Consider the following 25,164-nt stretch of genomic DNA (forward strand, 5'->3'; position numbering starts at 1 on the left):
TGTCATTCTGAAGGGCTGCAAATTTAGCAGACTGAAAGTGCAGCTGCAGGCGTGTGTCCATCCTCACCCCTAGTTTCTACCTCTAGTGGTGGGGTGGAATTCTGCAGGCATTTATAGACGGGGTTACTCGAGGTTGGCTGTGTAGGACCTCTGAGGGTTAATCTCAAACTGTGAATTAGGGCAGTTTGAAAGAAGGCTTGCGGATGTGGCAGCCTTGCAAAACGTCTATGAATGTTCTGCTCGGGAAAGCTTTCCTGAGGGTTTATCTCAAACTGTGAATTAGGGCAGTTTGAAAGAAGGCTAGCTGGAATTTGGCAGTCTTGTGACTCAGGTGAGCTTTTCCCGAGAGCTATCTTTGCAGTTCAAAGAGTGTCAGGTGTCATGTCCTGTACTGTGTGTGTATTTGTCCATTACTGTTTGATATACACGAAGAGGGTGACAGTGAGAGAAAGTGGCTACCTGAAGGATCAGTTGGGCCATAAGCCACTGCTCCACACCACCTCTGACGTGCTAGTTTTGACCCTCGAACAGTCAGGAGTGTGCGAGGAGACAGATCTCTCGCAGGGATGTGAGCCCCCACCCTAGGAATTCTTTGATAAGACAGCAGTCAGAGGAGTATTAACCACTTTGTTTCCTGTATTCTCCTCTTAAGCTGTCCGCTGAAAGAGAGAGAGAGAGAGAGAGAGAGAAGGGAATGCTAGAATGTGATATTAGAAGAGGAGAGAAGATGTTGCAAGAAGCAGAGGAATGGCATGTGCTGATAAGAAGACAAAGTAGAGTCTGTGTGATAACGGCTTATTGGATGTGGCAGAAGCATGGTACAGGACGGCAAGGGCATTGCACAAAGAAGGTTGGATAGAAGAGGAAATCAAGAAAGATGCAAATTGTACTATGTATGTACACCCAAGCCCTCACTTCAGGCACAGCCCAGTGCACTTCCTGCTGGCGGCCATTTTGGTACACCCAATAGGCCCAGCCATGGCATATAACCAGTTCTTCCCGTTTTAAACCAGGATGGTTCCTACCACACACCTGTTTTCCCTAATATGGAAGCACTACCTTCACAGGCCGGATATGTTAATGATGAAGAAGTGTCCAAGTGGGAAGACCAACAACAGGCAGCAAGGCCACCTGCTGATTTAACCCCTAATCCGGCTCCGGACTCACAGTTCCGAGAGGATCGCAAACATATGCTGACAACCATGAGAAACAGTGCCATTCTCAGCCCCCCCCCCCCAACACCAGTCTCGGTTACCAGAAGGGGCACCGGTGATGTATGTCGCTTTTACCCCATCACAAGCAGCAACCTTAGTGACAAGTCTGCCTGACCCAGAGAAACAGCCAATGCTCTTCTACCGCAGGATAGTGCAGATACAAGAAGCTTACTCAGCTGCCTGGAGAGACTTGATCAGCCTATGCCAAATTAAAGCAGGACATGTCTTTTGGCCAGTCATGCAGACAGCCTTCAATGATGCCTGCCTGGCAAGTGACACTTCTTATACCTCAGGCTTGGAGTTCTGTGCACAACTCCGCGACTGGGCAAAGGAGAAATTGGCAGATCAGACCACCACAATCCAAGATATTGCCCAAGATAAAGGGGAGTCTGTGGAGAAGTATCATGCTAGACTCATACAGGCCTTTGAACATCTGGGCTTCTCCCTCTATGAAAAGACACACACACACGTGTTATCATCTGCTTTTGTCTCAGGACTCAGACAGGATATCAGAAAAAGCCTGATGGTGGCCCGCCCTGAATATCGCTCAATGAAAATGTCCAATTTACTGTTGGTGGCCAGAGGGATAGAAAACCAAAAAGGAAAAAAAAAAACAACGCCCCTCATGGTAACACAAGACGAAGATCCTGCCTACACTCGTCCACCACCACTGCCCAATACCAGGGAAAAGATCATCTGTTACAACTGTGGGAAGCGGGGTCACATCAGAAGACTACGCAGAGCCCCAAGACATCTGAGACAAGACAGGGATCCCGCGAAGTGCAACGTGGACATGAACCTCCACCACCACGCCCCAACTCATGCTAGGAAATGAGAAAACCCGTGTCACCCCTTATGACAGTGTCCTCAAATGAGACTGGGGGACCCCTAGCAAAGGTCACGTTACCTATACAAGGAAAACCTACCACTTGTCTCATTGACATGAGTGCAGCCAGGAGTGTGTTGAGGGCTGAGGACCTGCCTGATAATTCTTTCCTTTCCACTATTGATGTTTCCTGCGTGGGAGTGGATGGGGTGCCCCGCTCCAGTCCACTCACTGAGCCTCTCCAAGTGGGGACATTTCCTGATTTGCTTACCAGATTCGCGGTGTCCTCTACATGTCCCTTGAATCTACAAGGAGCTGATGTGCTGTCCAGACTACAGGCGTCAATCATCTTCACACCTGAAGGGGGGGGGGGGGTGAAGTTACATACTCCCCTATCCTTGGAAGACTCATCTGCCTTGTGTTCTCTGCCTCTCCTGATGACACTTCATGAAGCAATAACTCCAAGTTCAATACCAAAAGAAGTACTTGACAGAATTCTTGCGTGTCTATGGTCCACAGGCCCGGAAGACATTGGTCACTTAAAAGTGCCACCAGTTTCAGTCAAGCTCAAAGAGGGCGCATCATTGCCCGGAAACCACAATACCCACTTAAGTTGGCTCAATCAGAAGCTATCTCAAAACATGTAGCTGCCTTGGTCCAGAATGGGGCCTTGATCCCCTGTACCTCACCATGTAACACACCTCTTTTTCCTGTCAAGAAGAAAACACCTAAGGGAGAACCTGACAGATACAGGATGGTGCAGGATCTGCGAGCAATTAACGAAGTCACAGTGTTGGACACCCCAATTGTGCCAAATCCACATACCTTATCAGCTGTACCTCCAATGGCTGAGTACTTCACTGTGGTGGACCTGGCAAATGCATTCTACAGTGTACCCCTGCATCCTTCCTGCAGGTACCTCTTTGCCTTCTCCCACGAAAATAAACAGTATACCTGGGCAGTTATGCCAGAAGGAGCACAGAACTCTCCAAGCTAGTTTGCAAACGCTACGGCTATCATCCTTGACATATAACAAGAGGATCACCTGGAAGTGACTCTCCTCCAATATGTTGATGACCTTCTCCACTGTGCAGCTGACTTACCCACTGTTGAAGTCACCTCAGAAAGCCAGTTGTGCTATCTTGCCACACAGGGTTGCGAAGCCTCAAAGCCCAAATTGCAGTGGTGCTCAACATCTGTAATTGTTCTTGGACACTGTCTTGTCCCATGGGACAAGACACCTCACTGAAGACAGGGTGTAAGCAATCTCTGACATCCCACTGCCACAAGGCCAGAAGCCCCTTCATTCCTTCCTTGGACTAATTTCGTATTGCAGAGCATGGATTCCAGAAGGCTCCCTACTGATGCAAGCTTTGTATGATACCCTGAAATCAGACCCCTTCCAGATGTCTCCTGAAGCAATATCCAACTTTGAGGCCTTCAAGCACACCATCTCTGGCGCTAGGGCTCCCAGACTACGACAAAAGGTTCAAGCCCTTTGTATCCGAACATCTGGGACATGCTACAGGTGTACTCGCCCAATCACACGGCATCTGCCTACGCCCTATAGGATATTATTCCTGTCGGCTGGATGCAATAACAAGAGGAGGCCCATCGTGTCTGTGAGCTGTCTTTGCTGCACAAGCCTTGTTTGACAAAACTTTGGACTTGGCTCTCGGACTCTGCCTCGTTCTGCTTGCTCCCCATGACATTGCTCCCATACTCCACCAAGATCCAGCCAAAACATCTGTCCATTGCCAGACACTTGAGACTCCTGTGTTTCTACCTTCTAGACAGCATTACTCTATTACGTTGTCAAACACCGAAACCTACCACCCTTCTTCCACTTCTCAAGGGGGGTAAGGAGGAGGAGTCGAGTCTTGACTTGTCACCCCATAACTGCATCGAACTAATGCGGCTGGAAACCACGCATCTCCCCACCATGAGTGAAATACCCCTGCAGGATCCAGGTCACCACTGAAAACTCGGTTCTCCAAACTGAAACCTTACCGCCGGTGATGTCTGCACAGGTGGCAGAGCTGCAAGCACTTACTACAGCATGTAAATTGGCAGAGGGAAAAAGAGCCAACATTCATACGGACTCAAGATATGCTTTCAGCGTTGCCCATGATTTTGGTGTTATCTGGAAGGACAGAGGGTTCCTGATGGCTGCAGGAACACCTGTGAAACATAGCTCAGCCATCAAGGACTTGATGGACGCCCTGCTTCTCCCAACCCAATTGACTATTCTAAAAGTAAAAGCACACAACAAACTCAACTCGAAGGAAGCTCGAGGCAATCTAGCCGATTCAGCTGCCAAACAGACAGCCAGTGGTCCACGGGAAGTGGACAGCAGGGTGGTAGAAGAAGACCACTCCATGCTTATCCTACGGACTCTCCCATTGGACAGAGTTTATCTGAAATAATTATAGGAAGCAGCAAGTCCGGATGAGAAGGAAAGCTGGAAAACGGAGAGGAGGAACTCTCAGAGATGGACTATTCGAGTGCAGCAAGAAGCCTTGTCTACCCAGGAGTATGTACCCAGCCATGGTGCAATGGGCAAATGGAGCTGCCCACTTGACAAAGACTCTTATGAACTTATGAGTTACTTCATTGACCAACAACTTCTGCAGATCATGCACTATCTGCAACAAATGTAACCCAGAATGTACAGAAAAGGCACAGAAGAAGCACCTGGCAAAAGCTCTATACCCCTTCCAGAGGATACAAATTGATCACTCCCAAATGTCAAAGGAGTGACAGATTGGAATACGCCCCCTAGTGGAGGTGGACATGACTGCCAGGACCACAGCTAAGGAACTACTGAGTGAGATAGTATGTAGATTTGAGGTCCCAGAGGTGATAGAGAGCGATCAGGCCCAGCCTTCAGAGCAACCCTTACAAAAGATTAGGGCAGCACTGGGGGTTCAGTTGGCTCTACACACCCCTTACCACCCTCAAAGTAGCGGGAAGGTAGAAAGGATGAAAGGGACACTAGAAAAACAGGATGTTAAAGATGGCCCAAAAGACTAACATGAGTCGGCCAGACAGTTTGCCCATTGCCCTGTTCAGTGTCAGACACACACCCCGGGGGTAACATGCCCTATCCCCCTTATAAAATTTAGTTTGGTTCAGCCCCCAGACTTGGCTGTCACTTTCCACAACAGTTACAGTTGCAATCTGATGTGTTGACTAATTATGTGACCTCATTATGACGAGAATTAACCCAAATGCATGTCCAGGTGTTTTCTTCCATTCCAGATCCTGAATTAGATACAGGAACACACCAACTACTGCCTGGAGATTGGGGGCTGGTAAAGAAATTTGTGAGAAAACATTCTCTTGAACCCAGATATGATGGTCCATTCCAAGTTTTGCTGACCACAGCCACCTCAGTGGAATTGGCCGGGAAGAATACCTGAATACACGCCTACCACTGCAAGAAAGCTCCACCCCCGAGGACAAGATCCCGCCCACTTCATGACGACCATGCTGCATATCCTTTTTCTGTTTGGTCTAGGGGGGAGGCCCAGGAGGTGACCATCACAAAAAAAAAAAATGATAACATAATTACATTTTGGTACAACTCTTCAGGTACACATGTGACCACCTTTACCTTTGATTACTGTGACATAGTACCTTGTCCGATTGACTCTTTCATGGCAATGCCATTGGTACAGTGACATCCCTGTTGGTAAGGTGAGACATCCCTGATGGTAATATGTGTGTTTTACAGACAGTTACTGGGGCCAGAATTGTGGTTCCTGGGAGGGACAGTGGGTTGAAACATAGGACCAGATTAGAGGGTATCTGGACCGGTGAATGTGCCCTGAAAAGGTGATTACGCCCCTCCATATCCTAGCAGAAGATACCCCTGATACATACACTGACCCAGCACACAGTCAGAGGAGGAAGCGAGCAGCTCTCTCCGGAAGCTTTGACCCTCATGTGTACATAGATGCTATAGGGGTCCCAAGGGGGGTCCCTGATGAATTCAAAGCCAGGGAATTGCTGGCCAGTTACCCCCCACTTTCTACATGACATTCCAGAACCGGATGGCCTTAGACATGCTGTTAGCTGAGAAAGGAAGTGTCTGTAAAAATAGAAAAAACGGGAACCTGTTGCACCTACATTCCTGATAATACCGGCCCAAATGGTAAAGTAACTTTAGCTATAAAGAAATTAGAAGATTTGTCATTGGAGTTGAAGAAGAACTCCGGTATTACAGACCCATGGGATCAATATTTTAGCTGGATGAGTGGGTGGCAGAAGGTGCTCGCCCAGATAGGGGTAACGGTACTAATAATCCTGGTTCTTTTACCCCCCGATTGTATGCTGTATTCTACCTTTCGTAAAGAAGTTAATGAGCAAGGCTGTAGACAACAGCCCACCTACATTTCTCCACCAAGAAGAAGAGGACCCTCTTATGATGGAGGGTGACAAACCCTTCCCTCCTCTACAGTCACTCCCTGTCCAAAATCTCACAATCCTCTAGGGTTATAGGGGTAGATAGCACCTGATTGCCCTTCTCCAGCTGTATCGAGGGGAGTAGTGAACTAGTTGCTGCCCAACTCTATATACAGCTTAAAAAGAGTTGCTGAGGAGAATGGGCCAGGTGAGGAGGACCTTTTAGATGAGGGACAGAAGAAAATAGCCATTTTAGGGGGGACTGTTAAGGAATCCAATGTACATAATGATAATCAGAAAATGTCTATTTGCTTATGTGTATACATGTTTCTATGCTCCTTACTTATTATGTAGCATACAGATTGACCCTGTTCTGCGGAGCCAAGATGGCGTCTACACCCTACATCCCCCGCATTAAAAGAATGCATTCGAGATAACAGAACCAGCTTCAACCAAACTTCAAGCATCAAGTTTCTTCATTTCTCTTGTATTGTAACCAATAAGATGTACCAATTAGACTGACATAGTAATGACGTATCTTTCTGTATAAAATATTAACACCGCCCACCAATAAATCAGTATTTAGAAGTAGCCTGAGCTGAACATATCTCAGAGAGTGTTTACTTCTAATGTGCATGCACATTTATACTTTTTAATTAGGAATAGCAGCAGATAACCGAGAACTGATTTATAGTTCTAATCCATCACACGTAGACTGGAGCTGAGTAGTGGCTAGAATACGATGCGGAGGGATGATGGGACCAGGATCTAGGTGATTCTCAGAATCATTGACATCAAATGACCTGGACAAGGCATCAGCTCGAAGGTTCTTGGCACCTGGACGGAAAGTAATGTTAAAATTGAAGCTGGCGAAAAAGAGGGCCCAGTGAGCTTGACGTGGGTTCAAGCGTTTCGCGGATTGTAAATACTGCAGATTTTTATGATCAGTATAGATGGTAATACAATGGGGAGAACCCTCTAGAAGATGTCACCATTCTTGAGGAGCTAGTTTAATAGCGAGTAGCTCATGGTCCCCAATGGTATAGTTTTTCTCCGCATCAGAAAACTTCTTGGAAAAGAATCCGCAAGGTTGAGACTTGCCCTGTTGAGCTTGGAGTAGGACGGCACCGACTCCTACAAAAGAGGCATCTGCCTTCAAAGAAAAGGGTTTAATAATGTCCGGGCGTAGAAGAATAGGGGCAGAGAGGAAGGTTGCCTTGAGTTGTGGAAAGCTTCAGTGGCTTCAGGGGACCAGAGCCGAGCATTGACTCCTTTGCGGGTGAGAGATGTAATAGGGGCCACCAAGGTGGAGTAGTTACGAATGAATTGATGATAATAATTGGTGAAGCCCAAAAAGCGTTGGGTGGCTTTAAGACCAGAGGGCTGGGGCCACTCGGAGATGGCCCGAAGTTTGGCTGGGTCCATGAGGAGGCCTTGTGATGAGATTATATAGCCCAGAAATTGAACTTTTGTTTGTTCAAATAGACATTTCTCCAATTTTGCATATAGACAATTGTCCCGTAGACGCTGTAGCACAGTTTTTACATGAAGACGATGGGTAGGTAAGTCTGGTGAGAAAATAATATCATCTAGATCTACAATAACACAGACATACAGAAGGTCGCGAAAGATCTCGTTAACAAAATTTTGGAAGACCGCTGGGGCATTGCATAAGCCAAAGGGCATCACAAGATACTCATAATGTCCATCCCTGGTGTTAAAGGCGGTCATCCATTCGTCTCCTTTCCGGATTCTTATTAAATTGTAGGCCCCTCTAAGATCCAATTTAGTAAAAACATGAGAACCTCGCAGTCTGTCAAAGAGTTCTGAAATTAAAGGAAGAGGGTATTGGTTCTTCACGGTGATGGCGTTAAGACCCCTGTAGTCGATGCATGGACGGAGTGAACCATCTTTTTTCGCTACAAAGAAGAACCCGGCTCTGGCAGCTGAGTTAGATTTCCTGATGAAACCCTTTTGCAGGTTTTCCCGAATGTATTCAGACATGGCTTGTGTCTCGGGGATAGATAGAGGGTAGACTCAGCCTTGGGGAGGAGAGGTCCCAGGTAAAAGCTCAATGGAGCAGTCAAAGTCTCTGTGAGGAGGAAGGCGATCAGCGGACTTTTTGCAGAAAACATCTCGGAAGGATTGATATTGGGCAGGCAAGATGGGAGTTGTGGAGGTCTCAGCAAGAGGAATGGAAGGAGGAGGTAGCACCTTGAAAAATACATTGTTGCTGGCATGTAGGACCCCAAGCCAATACTTGTCCAGAATTCCAGTCAAGATGCGGGGAGTGTTTCTGCAACCATGGAAGGCCCAGGATGATGGGACTGGAGGATTTAGGTAAAATTAGGAAAGAGATCTTCTCACTATACAAAGCCCCAATGCATAACTCTATAGGAGGGGTTTTAAACCGGATTGGACTCATAGGCAAGAAGGAGCCATCTACTGCGGTCACGGAGAGGGGTATAGCCAAGGCAACGAATGCGATGCCCAACTCGGAAGCTAAAGATTGTTCAATGAAATTCCCGGCAGCACCAGAGTCCACATATGCAGAGAGTTGATAGACATTCTGAGCCCAGTGAATAACCACGGGAAGGGTGAAACCAGGGAAGCGAGGAAAATTAACGTATCGGTCTAGATCACCTCCCTCCGAGTGACCTAGACCCTGGAGTTTCCCGGACGGACTGGACAGGAGTTCAAAAGATGTCCTCTATCGCCACAGTAAAGGCACAAGCCCAATCCCATTCATCGGGCACGTTCCTCTGGAGTGAGGTGGGTTCGCCCAAGCTGCATAGGTTCTTCCAACACGTGAGTGGTTGAAGACGGAGATGACTGCACCGGTCTTTGGACTACCTGTGCTGGATGGCCAGCAGGGGGACGACTGGATCTGGATTTCTCCAGAGCCCACTCCTGGAAGCGAATGTCAATTTGAATGCTCAATGCGATTAAGTCATCCAATGTGGTAGGAGTGGTGCATCCAGCGAGTTCATCCTTGACACGGTCAGATAGGCCTTACTAGTAGTTAGCAGTAAGGGCCTCACTATTCCATTTGAGTTCAGCGGCCAGCGTACGGAATTGAACTGCGTATTGGCCGACTGTAATTTCTTGCTGACGAAGATGAAGGAGGGCTCCAGCAGCCGAAGACACTCTGCTGGGCTCATCAAATGTTTTCCGAAATGCATCCAAAAAGAGCTGGAGGTCAGAGGTGATAGGAACGTGTGATTCCCAGAGTGGAGAAGCCCAAGCTAGAGCATCGTCGGAGAGAGATGATATATGCAACTTTGGTGCGCTCAGTTGGAAAATGGTGGCTGGAAAGTTCGAAGTGGATGGAACACTGATTAATGAAGCCCCGACAAGCCATAGGATCACCGGAAAAACGAGGTGGCGATGGCAGATGCAGGCAGGGATTGCCAGGTGCAGCAGGTAAGACAGGAGCAACTGAAGCAGGAGCCGGAACGGGAGGAGCTGAAGTTGCAGCGAGTTGCAGACGATCCAGACGAGAGGCCAGATCCTGGAGAACCAGCATTATTTGCTCTTGATTAGCTTGCTGGGAGTTAAGTCTCTGAACTAGATGTTGCATTTGGTCCTTGGTCAGTGGCCGATTCTCAGAGATGCTCATGGCTTGAACAAACTGTCAGGGTACTACTTACAGTGAGCCTACAGGCGAGCAGATGACATGGGATCCCCCAGGGCCTGGAATCTATGAGCCAGCCGGTGTTCCGCCAGGGACCCTCTCACGAAGGTTTGGACTTAGCTGCGTGCTGACCCCAGGTCACGACCCCCGGATTCACCCTGCTCGCTAGGGAAGTACCAGAAGACACTGTTAGACAAGGATGGATGGATGAAGCGAAGGAGAGCCGGATAGAGAGCCAAGGTCAGGGCAGGCTGCAGACAACGTAATCCGAACAAGCCGGTACACAAGGGATCAGTTCACGAGGGGTCAGGAAAAACAGGTTACACAAGGGAGCTCAGAAACAAATGTTGTTCAAGCAATAGTAGCTGGTTAGAAAGGGATTTAAATAGAGAAGCACATGAGGGGCTGGACAGGAAGTAGCAGGAAGGAAACATATTAGGCAACAGGTGATGGGGGGCGACACCCATAGCTGCAGAGTGCACAGAGCTGAACACCAGCTAGTGGAACAACAGATGCCAGCCGACCTACTGCAGTAAAGGTGAGACACAGATCAGTTCCGCAGCTGATCTGTGACAGAAGACATGATTTTTTTCCCTTACCAAAGCTGGAATACTTACCTTTTTTGGACAAGTTTTACACATGGAGACACCCCAAGTATCCACTGGAGTACCTGTGTGGGACACTCTAAAAAGTTTGTTTTGGTGTCCCACACTAGTGCTCCTGAGTACAGATGTGTAAACAGCTGCTGAGTGTTCTCTCCCTACATTACACTGAATCAAGTTTGCAATTCATTCTAGTTTCAAAGACATCTAGACAACAATGTCCTAAACTTCTTTTAATACAAATTAGCATGACCAAATGTAGTTAACCCTGTATCTGCCAAAAACATTGTATGTAGTTGACAAACTAATGATGTTTACTACGACCGATCACTGTGCCATGAACATGAAAGTAGCCATTTAAAACTGTACAACAGTAAACAAAAGCACATGGAGCAGCATGCAAGTAATAATAATAATAATAATAGGGACACACGACAAATTCTTACTTTTTAGAAGCAGTTTCTTGATCCTTCTGTACTGATCGTGCTCCCTCAATTTCAGGTCTGACCAGCGTTTCCTCAATTGATCCTTGGATCGTCGTACCCCAAAATTCCTGTGCAGACTTCTCACTACTTTAGATATGATCTTGGCCTTTCTCACATTTGGGTTTGGGTAAGGTCCATGCTTCCCATCATAGTCGGCCCACTTCAAGATGTCCACCATCTCTACAAAGGACATATTAGAGGCCTTAAATCTCTTGTGGGATCGGGACGTTTCTGAAATGATAGTTGTGTGTAGCCCCCCGGATGTTCAGACTACATGGGGAGAAGTGACAAGATTGTGGGTGAGTGTGGGAATTGAGTGTCACCCTTTTCCCTTATGGGGAAGATGCAGTGAGTTGGCTGCATAAGAGGAATTTTTTGGATGTCCAAAAACGACAAAATGATATAATACACATGCCATGAGGATATGTGGAATTACACCCCAAAATACATTCCACTACTTCTCCCGAGTACGGGGATACCACATGTGGCAGTCTAGCTACGTACAGAACCCCAAAATCCAATGAGCACCTTTTAGGCTTTTTAATATTTCCTCATTACACTTTTTGGCTACTTATCACAGTTTTGGAGGTCCTAAAATGCCAGGTATCATATAAATGTACTCGCCGAGGCTAAGATGCCGAGAGCGGTCACTGTTGCGACTCAGCGCAGACCACCCCTGAAGGTGGCACAGAGGGTGGTTGCGCCAAGAGGCACAAGCTACCAGTAGGACAGTCACCTGCTAGTGGATCAGCAGGTAGCTTGAGCAGAGCTGAAAGGTGATGTTCCGTGGGAAGGTCCAGAAGCAATGGTAGCAAGTCTGTAAGGCAAAGGCAGAATCCAGGAGGCAGGCCAGGGGTCAAACACAGTCCAGATCAGAAGACAACAAGTACCAGGAACGCTGAGACAGAAGGGTAATCCAAAGACAAGCCAGGGGTCGATCACATGAGATAGCAGGTAAGTCCAGATGCAGGCTGAGGGTCAAACACGTTCAGAAAGGGGGAGTCCAAGGTCAAGCCAGAGGTCGGGTCAGGAGAAGATCAGCGAAGTTGATGAGGCAATCCGGGTCACAACGGGTAATACAGATCACAAGAGCAGACGTGGGAATAACAGGAAGCTGAAGACCAACCAGCAGTGTGTTTTGATTACCTCACTTCCTTTATAGGTCAGCGAGGGGTCACACCCTGTGTGCTCGTCGCTTTAGCGCACTCCTATTGCGCACAACTGTGCATCAGAACGCCTTACCGGTGCACATATTATGACCCCTTTATAGAAAGTAGACACCCCAAGGAATTTGATAAGAGGCATGGTGAGTATTCTGCAGATCTCATTTTTTGCCACAAGTTTTTGGAAAATGAAGAAAGAAAACGAAAATCTATTTTTCATTTTTATTAACCTCTCCCTCTCTCCAGCACCTTTCCTTCCCCGCTCAAACAGGCACTGGTTACCCCCATACTCAAAAAACCCTCACTAGACCCCACCTGTTTGAATAACTTAAGACCCATCTCCCTGCACCCGTTTGCCTCCAAGCTCATCGAACACCTTGTCCATGACCAAATGAGTCGCTACCTCATGGACAACAACCTTCTCGACCCCCTACAGTCTGGCTTCTGCCCACAACATTCTACTGAAACTTCCCTACTAAAACTCACCAATGACCTACTAACTGCTAAAACCAACGGCCAATACTCCATACTCATACTTTTAGACCTCTCTGCTGCCTTTGACACAGTTGACCACCTGCTCCTCAGCAAATTACACTCCCTTGGCCTCCGTGATTCTGCTTTATCTTGGTTCTCCTCCTACCTATCTCAGCGCACTTTCAGTGTCACTTACAACTCCATCTCCTCCGTTCCCCTTCCTTTTTCTGTTGGGGTACCCCAAGGTTCCGTCCTTCCGCCCCTCCTATTCTCACTCTATAGCTCTTCCCTGGGCCAGTTGATAACCTCCCATGGCTTCCAATACCACCTCTATGCCAACAACACCCAGATCTATCTCTCCACTCCTCAACTCACCCCCTCAATCTCCTCATGGATCTCAAATTTACTGAATGACATATCGGTATGGATGTCACACCACTTCCTCAATCTTTCTAAAACTGAGCTTGTTATATTTCCTCCTTCACGGCCCCCCCCCTTTGACTTCACCATTAATATCAACACAACCATTGGTCCCTCCACACATGCCAGGGTCCTGGGTGTAATCCTCGACTCTGACTTCTCCTTCAGCCCCCATATCCAATCACTGGCTAAATCCTGCTGCCTTCACCTCCCCAACATCTCCAGAATTCAACCCTTCCTGACTAATGACACCACAAAGCAACTTGATTATTTCCCGCCTTGACTACTGCAACTCTCTCCTTAATGGCCTACCCTTAAGCAGGCTATCCCCCCTTCAGTCTATTATGAATGCTGCTGCTAGACTAATACACCTCACTAATTGATCCGTGACTGCCGCCCCTCTCTGCCAATACCTTCACTGGCTTCCCCTACCCCACCATGTAAAACTCAAAATGCTAACCATAACATACAAAGCTATGCACATAATTGCCCCCATCTACATCACCAACTTTATCTGCAGATATCGCCCAAATCGCCCCCTCCCAGGACCTCCTGCTCTCTAGCTCCCTTGTTACCTCCTCCCATGTTTGCCTTCGGGACTGCTCCAGAGCCTCTCCCATCTTCTGGAACTCCCTGCCCCATTGTGTCCAATCAGCCCCTACCCTGTCCACCTTTAAGAGACCCCTGAAAACTCATTTATTCAGCGAAGCCTATCCCACACCCACACCCACCTAACAACAACTGTCCCCGAGACACCCCCATCAAATCATTCTCTGCAGCTATTACCTTTTGTACCACCACCCCGTCCCTTTAGAATGTAAGCTCTATGACCAGGGCCCTCCTGTACCTTTTGTATTGAACTGTACTGTAATTGTGTTGTCCCTCCTATACGTGGTAAAGCACTGCGTAAACTGTTGGCGCTATATAAATCATGTATAATAATAATAATTTTTCAAAACCTTGTGACAAAAAATGTGATCTGCAAAATACTCACCATGCCTCTTATCAAATTTCTTGGGGTGTCTACTTTCCAAAAAGGGGCAATTTGGGGGGGCAGTATTCTATCCTGGCATTTCAGGGTGTCAGTGAGGGAGTGAAATTAGGAAATTACAAACATTTAGGCTTTCAAAAGGGGTCATTGGATTTCGTGCTCCTGTGTATGACTAGGCTCCCAAGAAATCTCACACATGTGGTATCTCCATACTTGGGAGACGCAGCAGAATGGATTTTGGGGTGTAATTCCACATATAAACATGGCATGCAGGTGGCATTCAAACACAACAAATGAAGCCTATATAGTTTCCTGGGTCCCTGGGAAGCTGTCCCATGTAACTCTGGTGGCCATCTTGGGTCAGGCAGAGTCTATTTAACCGGCAGAATGGCACGGACAAGCATAAGGGGGTACAGGTATGTCCCTTTAAATTTGGTGCCGTGCCATCACGCGCGTGCACTGGTCGGGACCTCCGTGAGTCCTATTGCAGGTCCCGCGGACTCGATCACTGCGGGGATACCCGCGTTCGTTTCATGGGGAGATGCTAAAGTACAGTGACACTGATCTCTGCTCCCTGTGATTGGAGCAGAGATCAGTGATGTCTACAACACAGCCACGGCCCCACACCATTAGCAACACGCCCCTAGGGCACACCTAGCCCCTACACTGCCACCTAGTGGTTAACTCCTTCACTGCCAGTGTCATTTACACAGGAATCAGGGCATTTGTATAGCACTGATTGCTGTATAAATGACAATGGTCCCAAAAATGTCCGATGTGTCCATCGTAATGTCGCAGTCACAATAAAAATCGCTGATCGCCGCCATTACAAGTAAAAATAAATAAATAATAAAAATGCCATAAAACTATCCCCTATTTTGTAAACGCTATAACTTTTGCAAAAACCAATCAATAATCGCTTATTGCGTTTTTACCAAAAATATGTAGAAGAATACTTATCGGCCTAAACTGAGGAAAAAAAATGTATACATTTTTGGAGGATATTTATTATAGCAAAAAGTAAAAAAATAATGTGTTTTTTCTAAATTGTCGCTTTTTTTGTTTAAAGCGCAAAAAATAAAAACCGCAGGGGTGAGCAAATACCACCAAAAGAAAGCTCTATTTATGGGAAAAAAAGGACGTCAATTTTGTTTGGGAGCCACGTCACACGACCGCGCAATTGTCAGTTAAAGCCACGCAGTGCCGAATCGCAAAAAGTGGTCTGGTCTTAAGCCAGCAAAATGGTCTGGTCTGAAAGTGGTTAAGACACTGGCTCCTGGGCTTGGAATGCATTTTGCGAGTGGTTAGAGTAGGGACAGGTTACCCACCTGCTAGGGACAGTAAATAGCAGTAGAGAAAGGTTCTGGATGAGTAGGGATAAGTCAGAGACACGCTATCCTTTATAAGCATCTTCCCAAGTTGGGTACAGGCTCGCCAGGCCGCATTCCACCCTCTGAGGCAGACACTGTTAGTGCATCAGAACCTGCTCCACTTACATTGCCTCACAGAACTGTGAGTGCCCCAATCAGGTGTCTTCGGCTGCACTGTTTGTAACGTTGAGCCATTACTTCAATACAAGTTCAATTATTTGAACTGGACTGAGAGTGATTACTGCCGCCACACCATGCTGCACCCATCCACACACTAATCACATATCCCAGGAGGCTGTAGGAGCAGAGATACAGAGCTCCTGGTGGGAAGAGGTTGGGTACTTCATCAGGGGCTGCCTGAACTCAGAAGAGGTGGCTGGGCTCCTGATGATGTCAGAAAAGAAGTTGGCTGCATGAGACCTGGGCTGTGGCACCTAAGCAGCAGAACAACGCTGGTATTGCTTGGTAGATGAGTATGCAGATCAAGGGCTTCCCTATATTACAGATAAAGCAGGATTGAGCAAAATCAGGAGGAGTGATATTCCATTTTAAGTTAATCATTGCTTTCCTCCCAAGGACACAATTGTCTATTGCACTTCATGGTCTCCCTCCATTGGCCCAATCTCTTACTCTGATCTGTCATCATCTCTGATCTGATCATCGGTCCGCCCTCTACATTGTAAAAACCCGGGGACACCACCCATGTGCACAGCTGTAGCTCATCTTTCCAGAATCATCCCACTGTTGGAATGCACACCCCCAGATTAATATGACACGTGTACTGGTGGTCCAATCAGAACCCTCCGGGCCCCAGCAGTGCACCCCGGCCCTGAATTCTCTTCAGTGGCACTCTCCAGTGAAATATCCACACATCAATTACTAGCCAGATTCTCTATATGACCTCCTGTATGTACAAAACTACCCCAAACCCCTCCCCCTCCTCACCATCCAATAAAAATCGGAGGAATGGTTTCTTCTTCCTGAAATCCAGACCTAGAGAGGAATAGAAAAGATCTAACAAACACCACAAAGTCTTTTTATAGAGATTTATTACATCGCATCCAAAACTATTTTACACATTTATTCCATGGAATATTAAGAGATTTTATATCAATAATCTATCACATCTCTGTTTTTATTGGACTTTATTCCCAGCAATAATCAATCAGGGATCCATGCCAGCAATCATCAGATCAATAAGAATGTTTCCAATATCCAGTAATCACGGTTTGATCCTCCAACATAACCAGTGCCCAGAATTATAAATCTAATCACATGAAATGGATCTTATTGATTGGTTGATGTAATTTATTGATCTATTCATTCCATTATATGACATAATAAATATATTTCTCCATCTATTGATCATCCTCTCCATATATCTCTTCACCTTGTCTAACATAATACAAATCCTAAATGTTCTAAATCTCAGTCATGTCCATGAATTATATCTGACTTGGGTCTTTATAATACAATATACTCGACTTTTACTTCATTCCCTATTTTTATATCGTCTTCTTACACCTGTCCTGATAAAGTGATACTATGAAGTCATGAAACGCGTTGATGTAATTTAGAGTTGCTTGTCCCTTAAAAACCCCCCTTAAGAAAACATTTCAGAGTTCCCATTTTTGCTATGAGGGCCTCTTATGATCGTATCCTCATTTTGTCTTGGGCTGAACGTTCTCTACCGGGATACAAATACTACTTAGTATATGATCATCTGGAATTCCCAGAGGACCATGAAGTCTGACCACCCATTGACTTCAGTGTGGAGACAGACATATTCTCCACAATTCCTCAGATAGGTTGTCTGATCCCTGGATGGGTTCCCACAACCTCACAGATGTGAGTCCATGCACAGTACAGCTACCGATCTTCTAAAACAATCTCACACCTTCTGGTATTATCACTACACTTAGTCCCATCTCTCCTATCGTCTTTTATCCTCTTTTTCCGTCTCCTGATGGTTTACAGAATTTCTACATATTGCTCTTCTGACAGGTCTACTTTAATGGTATGCAGAGGGGAGGAGAGGAGGACACAGACTCCTCCCAGTGTCAGTTTATGAAGGGAAACCATGGGGTATTCTGACCTGTCCAATCACAATATCCCCCGAGAAGCCTCCACTGTGTGCAGGTACCTCCCAGACATGAGACTGTCCTCCAATCTGGCAATTTCCTGATAGATCAGATGACAAAGTCATATCTATGAGGGTCTCTGTCATGTCATGTCTATGGGGCCCTTATTGTACTATAACCCCAACCTGTACTGGGAAATATCCAGGCTGTGATTGATGAAGACAATACTGCTTTTATCTCCAATATTGCCCTATGGGTGCGATTTGTAGGAAAACTCGGTACAGAGGCTCCTATTCATTCACAAAATTGAAGCACAGTAAACACTCTTTACTATGCTTCAGTGATTAATGAACACATGAGGGATTGGTACTGATCCCTCACTGTGTTCATTCAGGAAGGGGCTGGTAAACATGACATGAAACCCCCCACCTTCCACCCTGAACAACACACTGATTTCCAACCCCAGCAGCAGCTGCAGCCAATAGATGGGGAAGAAGGGGAAGCCGGCCAGGGGAGGGGGCTCTGGGGCATCAGTAGAAGGTCCCAGCAAAGGGGATGTATTTGGACATTTTGATCACCCTGTGATTCCCCTGCAGCAGCTAAAGCCTGTGGGAGAGGAGAGAAGAAGCCAAAAGCAGCCACAGGTGGATCGGTGCTGTAGGGGGATGTTACAGCTGAGGGGAGCCATCTTAGAGGACAGGTAGACCACCTGTGGAGTGGTGGGAAGCTCAGCAGACCATAAGCTTATAGCAGAAGGGGGAATGCCATAGACATATGTATGGCCAGCTGGAAGCAGTTCTGTAGGTCAGTATGACATCCATGGCAGCGGAAGGGTTCAAGTGTCATCTATGGGATGTTTTTGAGTCCCAACGTTTTTCATAATTTCAATGACACACACAATTATAATGATGGACATGTTGGGTATCTATTTACTCAGCACAACCTCATATTTTATACTTTACCAAAACAATTGTATAAAATATTGTATCTGTGTGCCCTAAAATTAAATTTTGTGTATTTTTCACTGAAACGTACCCTTTATATCCTTCATTGACTACTATAAATGTAATTTCATTGTGATTTGTTTCTACAATGACAATAAATGAATCCTCGCAAGTTTATGAGTATATCCTCAGGTATGAGTATGAAACCATGCCTTATGAAGGAAACTAAGGGGTCTACTTGTAGAAAATTAATTGAATGAATGTGGCAAGCGTTCATTCAGCCATGAAAAATTAATTAATTTAATAACACAGTGATTTCCTATGATGGTGAGGTCCATCTGACCATAATATGGTATTTTTCCTGAAATACCTCCATCAGTAGAAAATAGTGCAATACGACTTTAAAGGCACTAAATTAATCCAATGATATGAAATAAAACTTGGCCACAAGGTGTTGATCCGTGGTGTACTCATAAAACATGGATCTAGGATCAAGCGACAATGATCAGCACAATTGTCCTTCCTCCTAAGCAAATTACAAACACTAGAAACTAGACATAAGCAGGCCCCAACCAGACCACTAGAAAATGACCTTGACACTGTCCGCACACACATTACTGATCTCCTACACTTTAAAGCCAAGGCGGCGCTTCAAATTTGTCGCAAAAAAATTCTATGAGTTGGGCAATAAATGCAGGAGAGTATTGGCCCAATCCCTACGTACCCAGAAAATGGCAAATTATATACAACACATCATATGCCCTATGGGACAAAAAGCATCCCTACCTCAACAAAATTACTCTGGGATTTAAATCGTATTATGAAACTCTCTATAATCTGCACACAACACAAGAGCCCCCCAAGAGCAAACGGCAGACTACATAGCTTCCTCCCAGATGTCCACTTTACCACGCAACCCATTAGAAGGCCCATCACATTAAAGCGGTAGTAAACCCGCACATTTTTTTTTTTAAACCTGCAAAGCAAAAGGCATAATGAGCTAGTATGCACCGCATACTAGCTCATTATGAAATACTTACCTTAGAACGAGGCCCCGACATCTGGCCCAATCCACGCCGAGGGAGCTAACATGCTCCCTCTGCGTTTCTTCCGGGTATCGCGGCTCCGGCGCTGTGAGTGGCCGGAGCCGCGATATCGTCACTCCCGCGCATGCGCGTGGGAGATTTCAGTCCGGCCGCTCGGCTTCTGCCGGATGCAGTCAGCGGCGCATACCGAGGGGAATATCTCCTAAACCGTACAGGTTTAGGAGATATTTTTTTTACCTACAGGTAAGCCTTAATATAGGCTTTCCTGTAGGTAAAAGTTAAAAATGTGGGTATACAACCACTTTAACTGAGCTTCAACTGGCTATAGGAAATACCAAACCAGGAAAGGCACCGGGACCAGATAGCCTCACTACCCAATACTATAAAACCCTACTCCCATCTTTAGGTAACCATCTAGTTAAACCCAATGACCTTATTAAAGGGAAAACACTACAAGCCCAAATATCAGTAATTCCCAAAGACGGTAAAGACCCAGCTCAATGTGGAAGCTACCGACCAGTATCCCTTCTTAATACCGACCTTAAATTATTTACTAAGATAATAGCTTCCAGACTACAAAATCTACCGTACCTGATACACCTACACCAGGGGGGGCTTCATACCAACCAGAGACCAGAGAAGCCAGAGACAATACCACTAAGGTGCTAAACCTGTTACATACAGCCAACATTACCAAAACATCAAGCGTCTTCATTGGCACAGACGCTGAGAAAGCGTTTGACCGAGTTAACTGGAATTTCATGTTTGCAGCACTGAGACATGTAGGATTAGGTAGCAATATGCTTAATTGGATCTCTGCGGCATACTCAGACCCGTCAGCTAGAGTTAGAGCCAACGGCGTGACTTCAGACTCATTCCCAATTACCAAGGGGACACGACAGGGATGCCCACTCTCGCCCCTCCTTTTTGCTCTGTCCCTAGAACCCTTCCTGTGTCACGTGAGATTGAACCCAGATATCACCGGAATTACAATAAATCAATCACAACATAAAGTATCGGTTTACACAGATGACCTGATGTTCTCGATCACAAACCTGACTATATCACTACCAAATCTGTTACGAGAATTCGCGACATATGGCACACTCAAATCTAAAAATGTATCTCTCCAAGTCATAGGTGATGGGAGTCAGAATACCACAGCCACAGCTCATACACCTCCATTCTAGCTTCAATCTAAAATGGACCAATAAGGGTTTAAAATATCTGGGCACACTCATCCCCCAAAAAAATTAAGACTTTACTTAACCAATGGCACACAGGTCTACATTCCTGGTATGGCCCCTGTAATATCCTTAAAATGACCATCCTCCCCAAATTCCTTTACCTTCTATAAGCCCTACCCATCCACATCTCTGCAGGCTACTTTAAACAGGTACAATCAGCAGGCACAATAGAGTTCAAATGGGCCCGAAACAAGACCACGGCTCAACAAAAAAAAATAGCGATGCCGGACATTTGCACCTATTATCATGTGGTACACTTAGGCAGGCTGGTAGATTGGGCTTGTTCTAGCTGAGGCCATAGTTTGGTTTTGCGGTGCCGGAACCAAAGTGATGCGGGCCTCTACCAAGCCTCCCACTTTAGTTCTGGGGGACGCTGGAAGACAATTACAGAATTCTCAGATCCCACAGGCCCATTCCGCCTGGACTTCCTGAGATCACTTCAATTATGCCACTTTCTGAGATCCAAATAGCATCCCACTGACCATAGCCAACCCCTCACAACACTGGAGGAATTCTCTACTGAATTCGGAGTTCTACCGAATACACTTTCCCACACCTACACCCTGTTAAATAAACCTCCTGCAGAGTATCAGCCTCCAGGCCTCATCAAGTGGGAAAGGGGACTGGACTGCCAGTTCAGTGCTAACAAACGAAACCATATCCTTAGATTCACACATACCATCTGCACCAAAATTCAGGAAATCAACTACAAAATTCTATCAACATGGTATAGAAACCCATCGCTACTATACTAATTCTTTCTCCCCACACCATCTGACCTCCGTTGGTGTTGCCAGACAGAAAGAGGAACCCTGTTACACATTTTTTGGTCATGCCCTAGGATGGTGAATTTCTGGAAGGTAGTTCGCAGAATAGTACAAAAATTTACAGACGGCAACATCCCAGACTAACCCGTTTTTTTCCTCCTACATGCGTCAGACACACCCGAACGTATCTACAAGAAATCTGTGATACGCCACCTTCTCTATGCAGCCAAAGCCTGCATTCCACTCCACTGGAAATCACCACACCCACCGACCATTGCATTTATGGCTCAAAAAATAGACAAAATCAAAAAATGGAAGACCTCATACTCACAGCTCAAACATTTTCCAAAACATGGCAGCTGTGGAACATGTTTATATATTCAGATGAAGGCCAGGCCCTAAGAGGAAATACATCTGACACCTAATAATAATAAGAAGAAAACCAACCTTACGCTCTAATTTAATAGGTAATGTGTGACTAATGCCTAATCTTCAGGAAGATTAGTCAGACGAGAAACCCCACAGTTCCATGTTTGTGGGACCACTCCCAACTCCACTCCCCATGTCCCCCCCTTCCACTCTACCAACTACTTTCTATCTACCCTCGCTCTATTAAATACCCCTATTTCCTTCTATCCTTGACTTCTTATACTGTATAGAGAAATGGGCGCGCAGAACTCTTTACAACCCACACCCCAAGAATACATACGATTCCCCTCAAGGCAGGGGAGTATATGACAGAACAACGGCCACTGTATAACTGAGAAATTCAATCTACAACAAGATTTTAACAGTAACGTCCTCACAATGATAAGTTCTCTATACCTAGAACATTGTGAACTGCGAGCAGATGTACCGTTATACATGTTAGTTATGTAGTTCCTGTTATATTAACGTGGTTGTATTCCTGTTCTTGTAATGTTGCGGTCCATGTGGGCCTCTTTCCCAGAATAAACAATAAAAAAAAAAAAGAAAGAAAGAAATAAGACATGGCCAGAACTTGTCACAGATGCATGAATGCTGCTCACATTCATTCAAATACATTTTAAAAAATAGATCTCCAAGTGTCTCGGAAAGCTTACACCACAAAATGTACTTAGCCAATGACTCAATTTTTTTTTCTACTGCTATCAATGTCCAACACTTAATACATGCCTTTGGTGATCTCTGATCTCCATATGAACTGTTTCTTACACGATGAAGATCAGCCATGGAGTATATCTGAGGTGTATATCAGGGTGTGCTTCTTCCCCACATGAGAGCTGTGATGTCCAGCAACATTCATATAGAAGACATTTCCCACACTCAAGGCTCTAATACACCTCGAGGGTTGTGTGGATACCTTGATGTACAGGAAGAAAGGACTTCAGTGAGGAACAATTCCCTCACTCAGGACAGGAGAGTGGCTTCTCTTCTTTGTGAGATTTCTGATGGTTATAAAGATTGCACTTCACTGAAACACATTTCCCGCACTCAGGACAAGAATATGGCTTTCCCCCTGTGTGTGATCTCTGATGGTTGACAAGATGTGCTTTTGATACAAAATATTTCCTATACTCAGAACAGGAAATCAACTTTTCCCCTGTGTGAGATCTCTGATGTCTGTAAAGATGGGACTTCTCTGAAAAACATTTCCCGCACTCAGAACAACAATACGGCTTCTCCCGTGTGACAGCTCTGATATTTAATAAAACGGGACTGGACTGGACTTCTCTGAAAAACGATTCCTACACTCAGAGCAGGAATACGGCTTCTACTCCGTGTGAGATTCTCTGATGTCTGTAAAGACTGGACTTCGCTGAAAAACATTTATCACACTCAGGACAGGAATACGGCTTCTCCCCAATGTGAGATCTCTGATGTCTGTGAAGACTTGACTTCACTGAAAAACATTTATCGCACTCAGGACAGGAATACAGCTTCTCACCCGTGTGAGATTTTTGATGTGTGTAAAGATTGGACACCAATGAAAAACGTTTCCCACACTCAGGACATGAATACGGCTTCTCCCCCGTGTGAGATCTCTGATGTTTAAAAAGATGGGACTTCTCTGAAAAACATTTCCCGCACTCAGAACAACAATACGGCTTTTCCCCTGTGTGAGATTTCCGATGTTTAATAAGACTGGACTTCCATGAAAAACGATTCCTACACTCAGAACAGGAATAGGGCTTCTCCCCTGTGTGAGATCTCTGATGTCTGTAAAGACTGGACTTCACTGCAAAACATTTATCGCAATCAGGACAGGAAAACGGCTTTTCCCCTGTGTGAGATCTCTGATGTATGGAAAGACTGGACTTCACTGAAAAACATTTATCGCACTCAGGACAGGAATACAGCTTCTCCCCCGTGTGAGATTTTTGATGTGTGTAAACTGTGGACTTATCTGAAAAACATTTCCCACAATCAGGACAGGAATACGGCTTCTCCCCCGTGTGAGATCTCTGATGTATGTAAAGTTTGGCCTTTTCTGAAAAACGTTTCCCACACTCAGGACAGGAATATGGCTTCTCCCCCGTGTGATATCTCTGATGTTTAATAAGACTGGACTTCTCTGAAAAACATTTCTCACACTCTGAACAGGAATACGGCTTTTCCCCTGTGTGAGTTCTCAGATGTGCGTAAAGATGGGACTTCTTTAAACAAAATTTCCCGCACTCAGGACAGAAAAGTGGCTTTTTCACTGTGTGAGATCTTCGATGTCTAACAAGGTCTGATTTTTTTATAAAACACTTCCCGCACTCAGTACAGGAAACCCTCTTATCTATTGGAAGGACGGCACCATTCCTCAGTGTCTGAGGTTCCTCAGGATAAGAGGAATACGATGGTCCATCTACACTGTGTGGTGCCGGATGGACATTTGAGGTAGTCGGGTTTTCTCCTGGACTATACTGTGTGATGTCCTCATCTTCTACTTTACAGTCTGGAGACAAAGTGAGACAATCCTCTGAGGTTTTCCTCATCTCCCGTCCATCTACTAAAATAGAAATAAAAAGATTATTACTAGACACGATCAGATTGGTTCCCCTAAACCAGGACTCCGCCAACATCAGGCAGCTTTGTCTCTGAGGATCTTACAATTCCCCCCCTCAAGGTAACTAGTAAATGGGTCCTCTGATCTCCTACCAGATCATTTCTTTATTCATGAACCTTAGAGTGAGGAAACAACGAGAACTTTCTTTTATAGGAGTAAAAATGATGAGGGGATTATAGGACGAGGGTCTACACCCCTTCTATCACTCATTGTTAACTTCCCATTCATGACTATTCATTCCTATTCATGACTAAATCATGGACTAAATAACAGCGAGGTCAGAGAGTGGGGATGGGGGAGAACAACCAAGATGAAGACTGGACTGATCCTGAAAACCACCATCATTTTTTATTTATTTTAGCAATACATGTTTAGTGCATTTTACAAGACATACAGGTTAATCTGCTATGAGCAGACACATATGGAAGGTTGCTTTCAGCATATTTAACAAGAGAAGAG

The 25,164-nt window shown here is 45.7% G+C and overlaps 1 protein-coding gene across 2 annotated transcripts in view; it reads right to left on the reverse strand.

Annotated features, from left to right (window-relative positions):
* Positions 1-16,618: 16,618 nt before the first annotated feature.
* LOC143989551 (uncharacterized) overlaps positions 16,619-25,164 on the reverse strand; it is a 54,298-nt gene continuing 45,752 nt past the window's right edge. Inside the window, exon 10 of one of the 2 annotated variants that reach the window (XM_077489727.1) lies at positions 16,619-24,648. In XM_077489727.1, coding sequence (XP_077345853.1) covers positions 23,405-24,648 — 1,244 coding nt within the window. In that variant the 3' untranslated portion in view covers positions 16,619-23,404. The remainder of the gene's footprint in view (positions 24,649-25,164) is intronic. The other variant, XM_077489728.1, reaches the window with a different exon arrangement.

The sequence above is a fragment of the Lithobates pipiens genome, unplaced genomic scaffold (assembly GCF_037356315.1).
Source record: "Lithobates pipiens isolate NorthernLeopardFrog02 unplaced genomic scaffold, aLitPip1_a1.2 Scaffold_18, whole genome shotgun sequence".
In the NCBI taxonomy this organism is placed as follows: domain Eukaryota; kingdom Metazoa; phylum Chordata; class Amphibia; order Anura; family Ranidae; genus Lithobates; species Lithobates pipiens.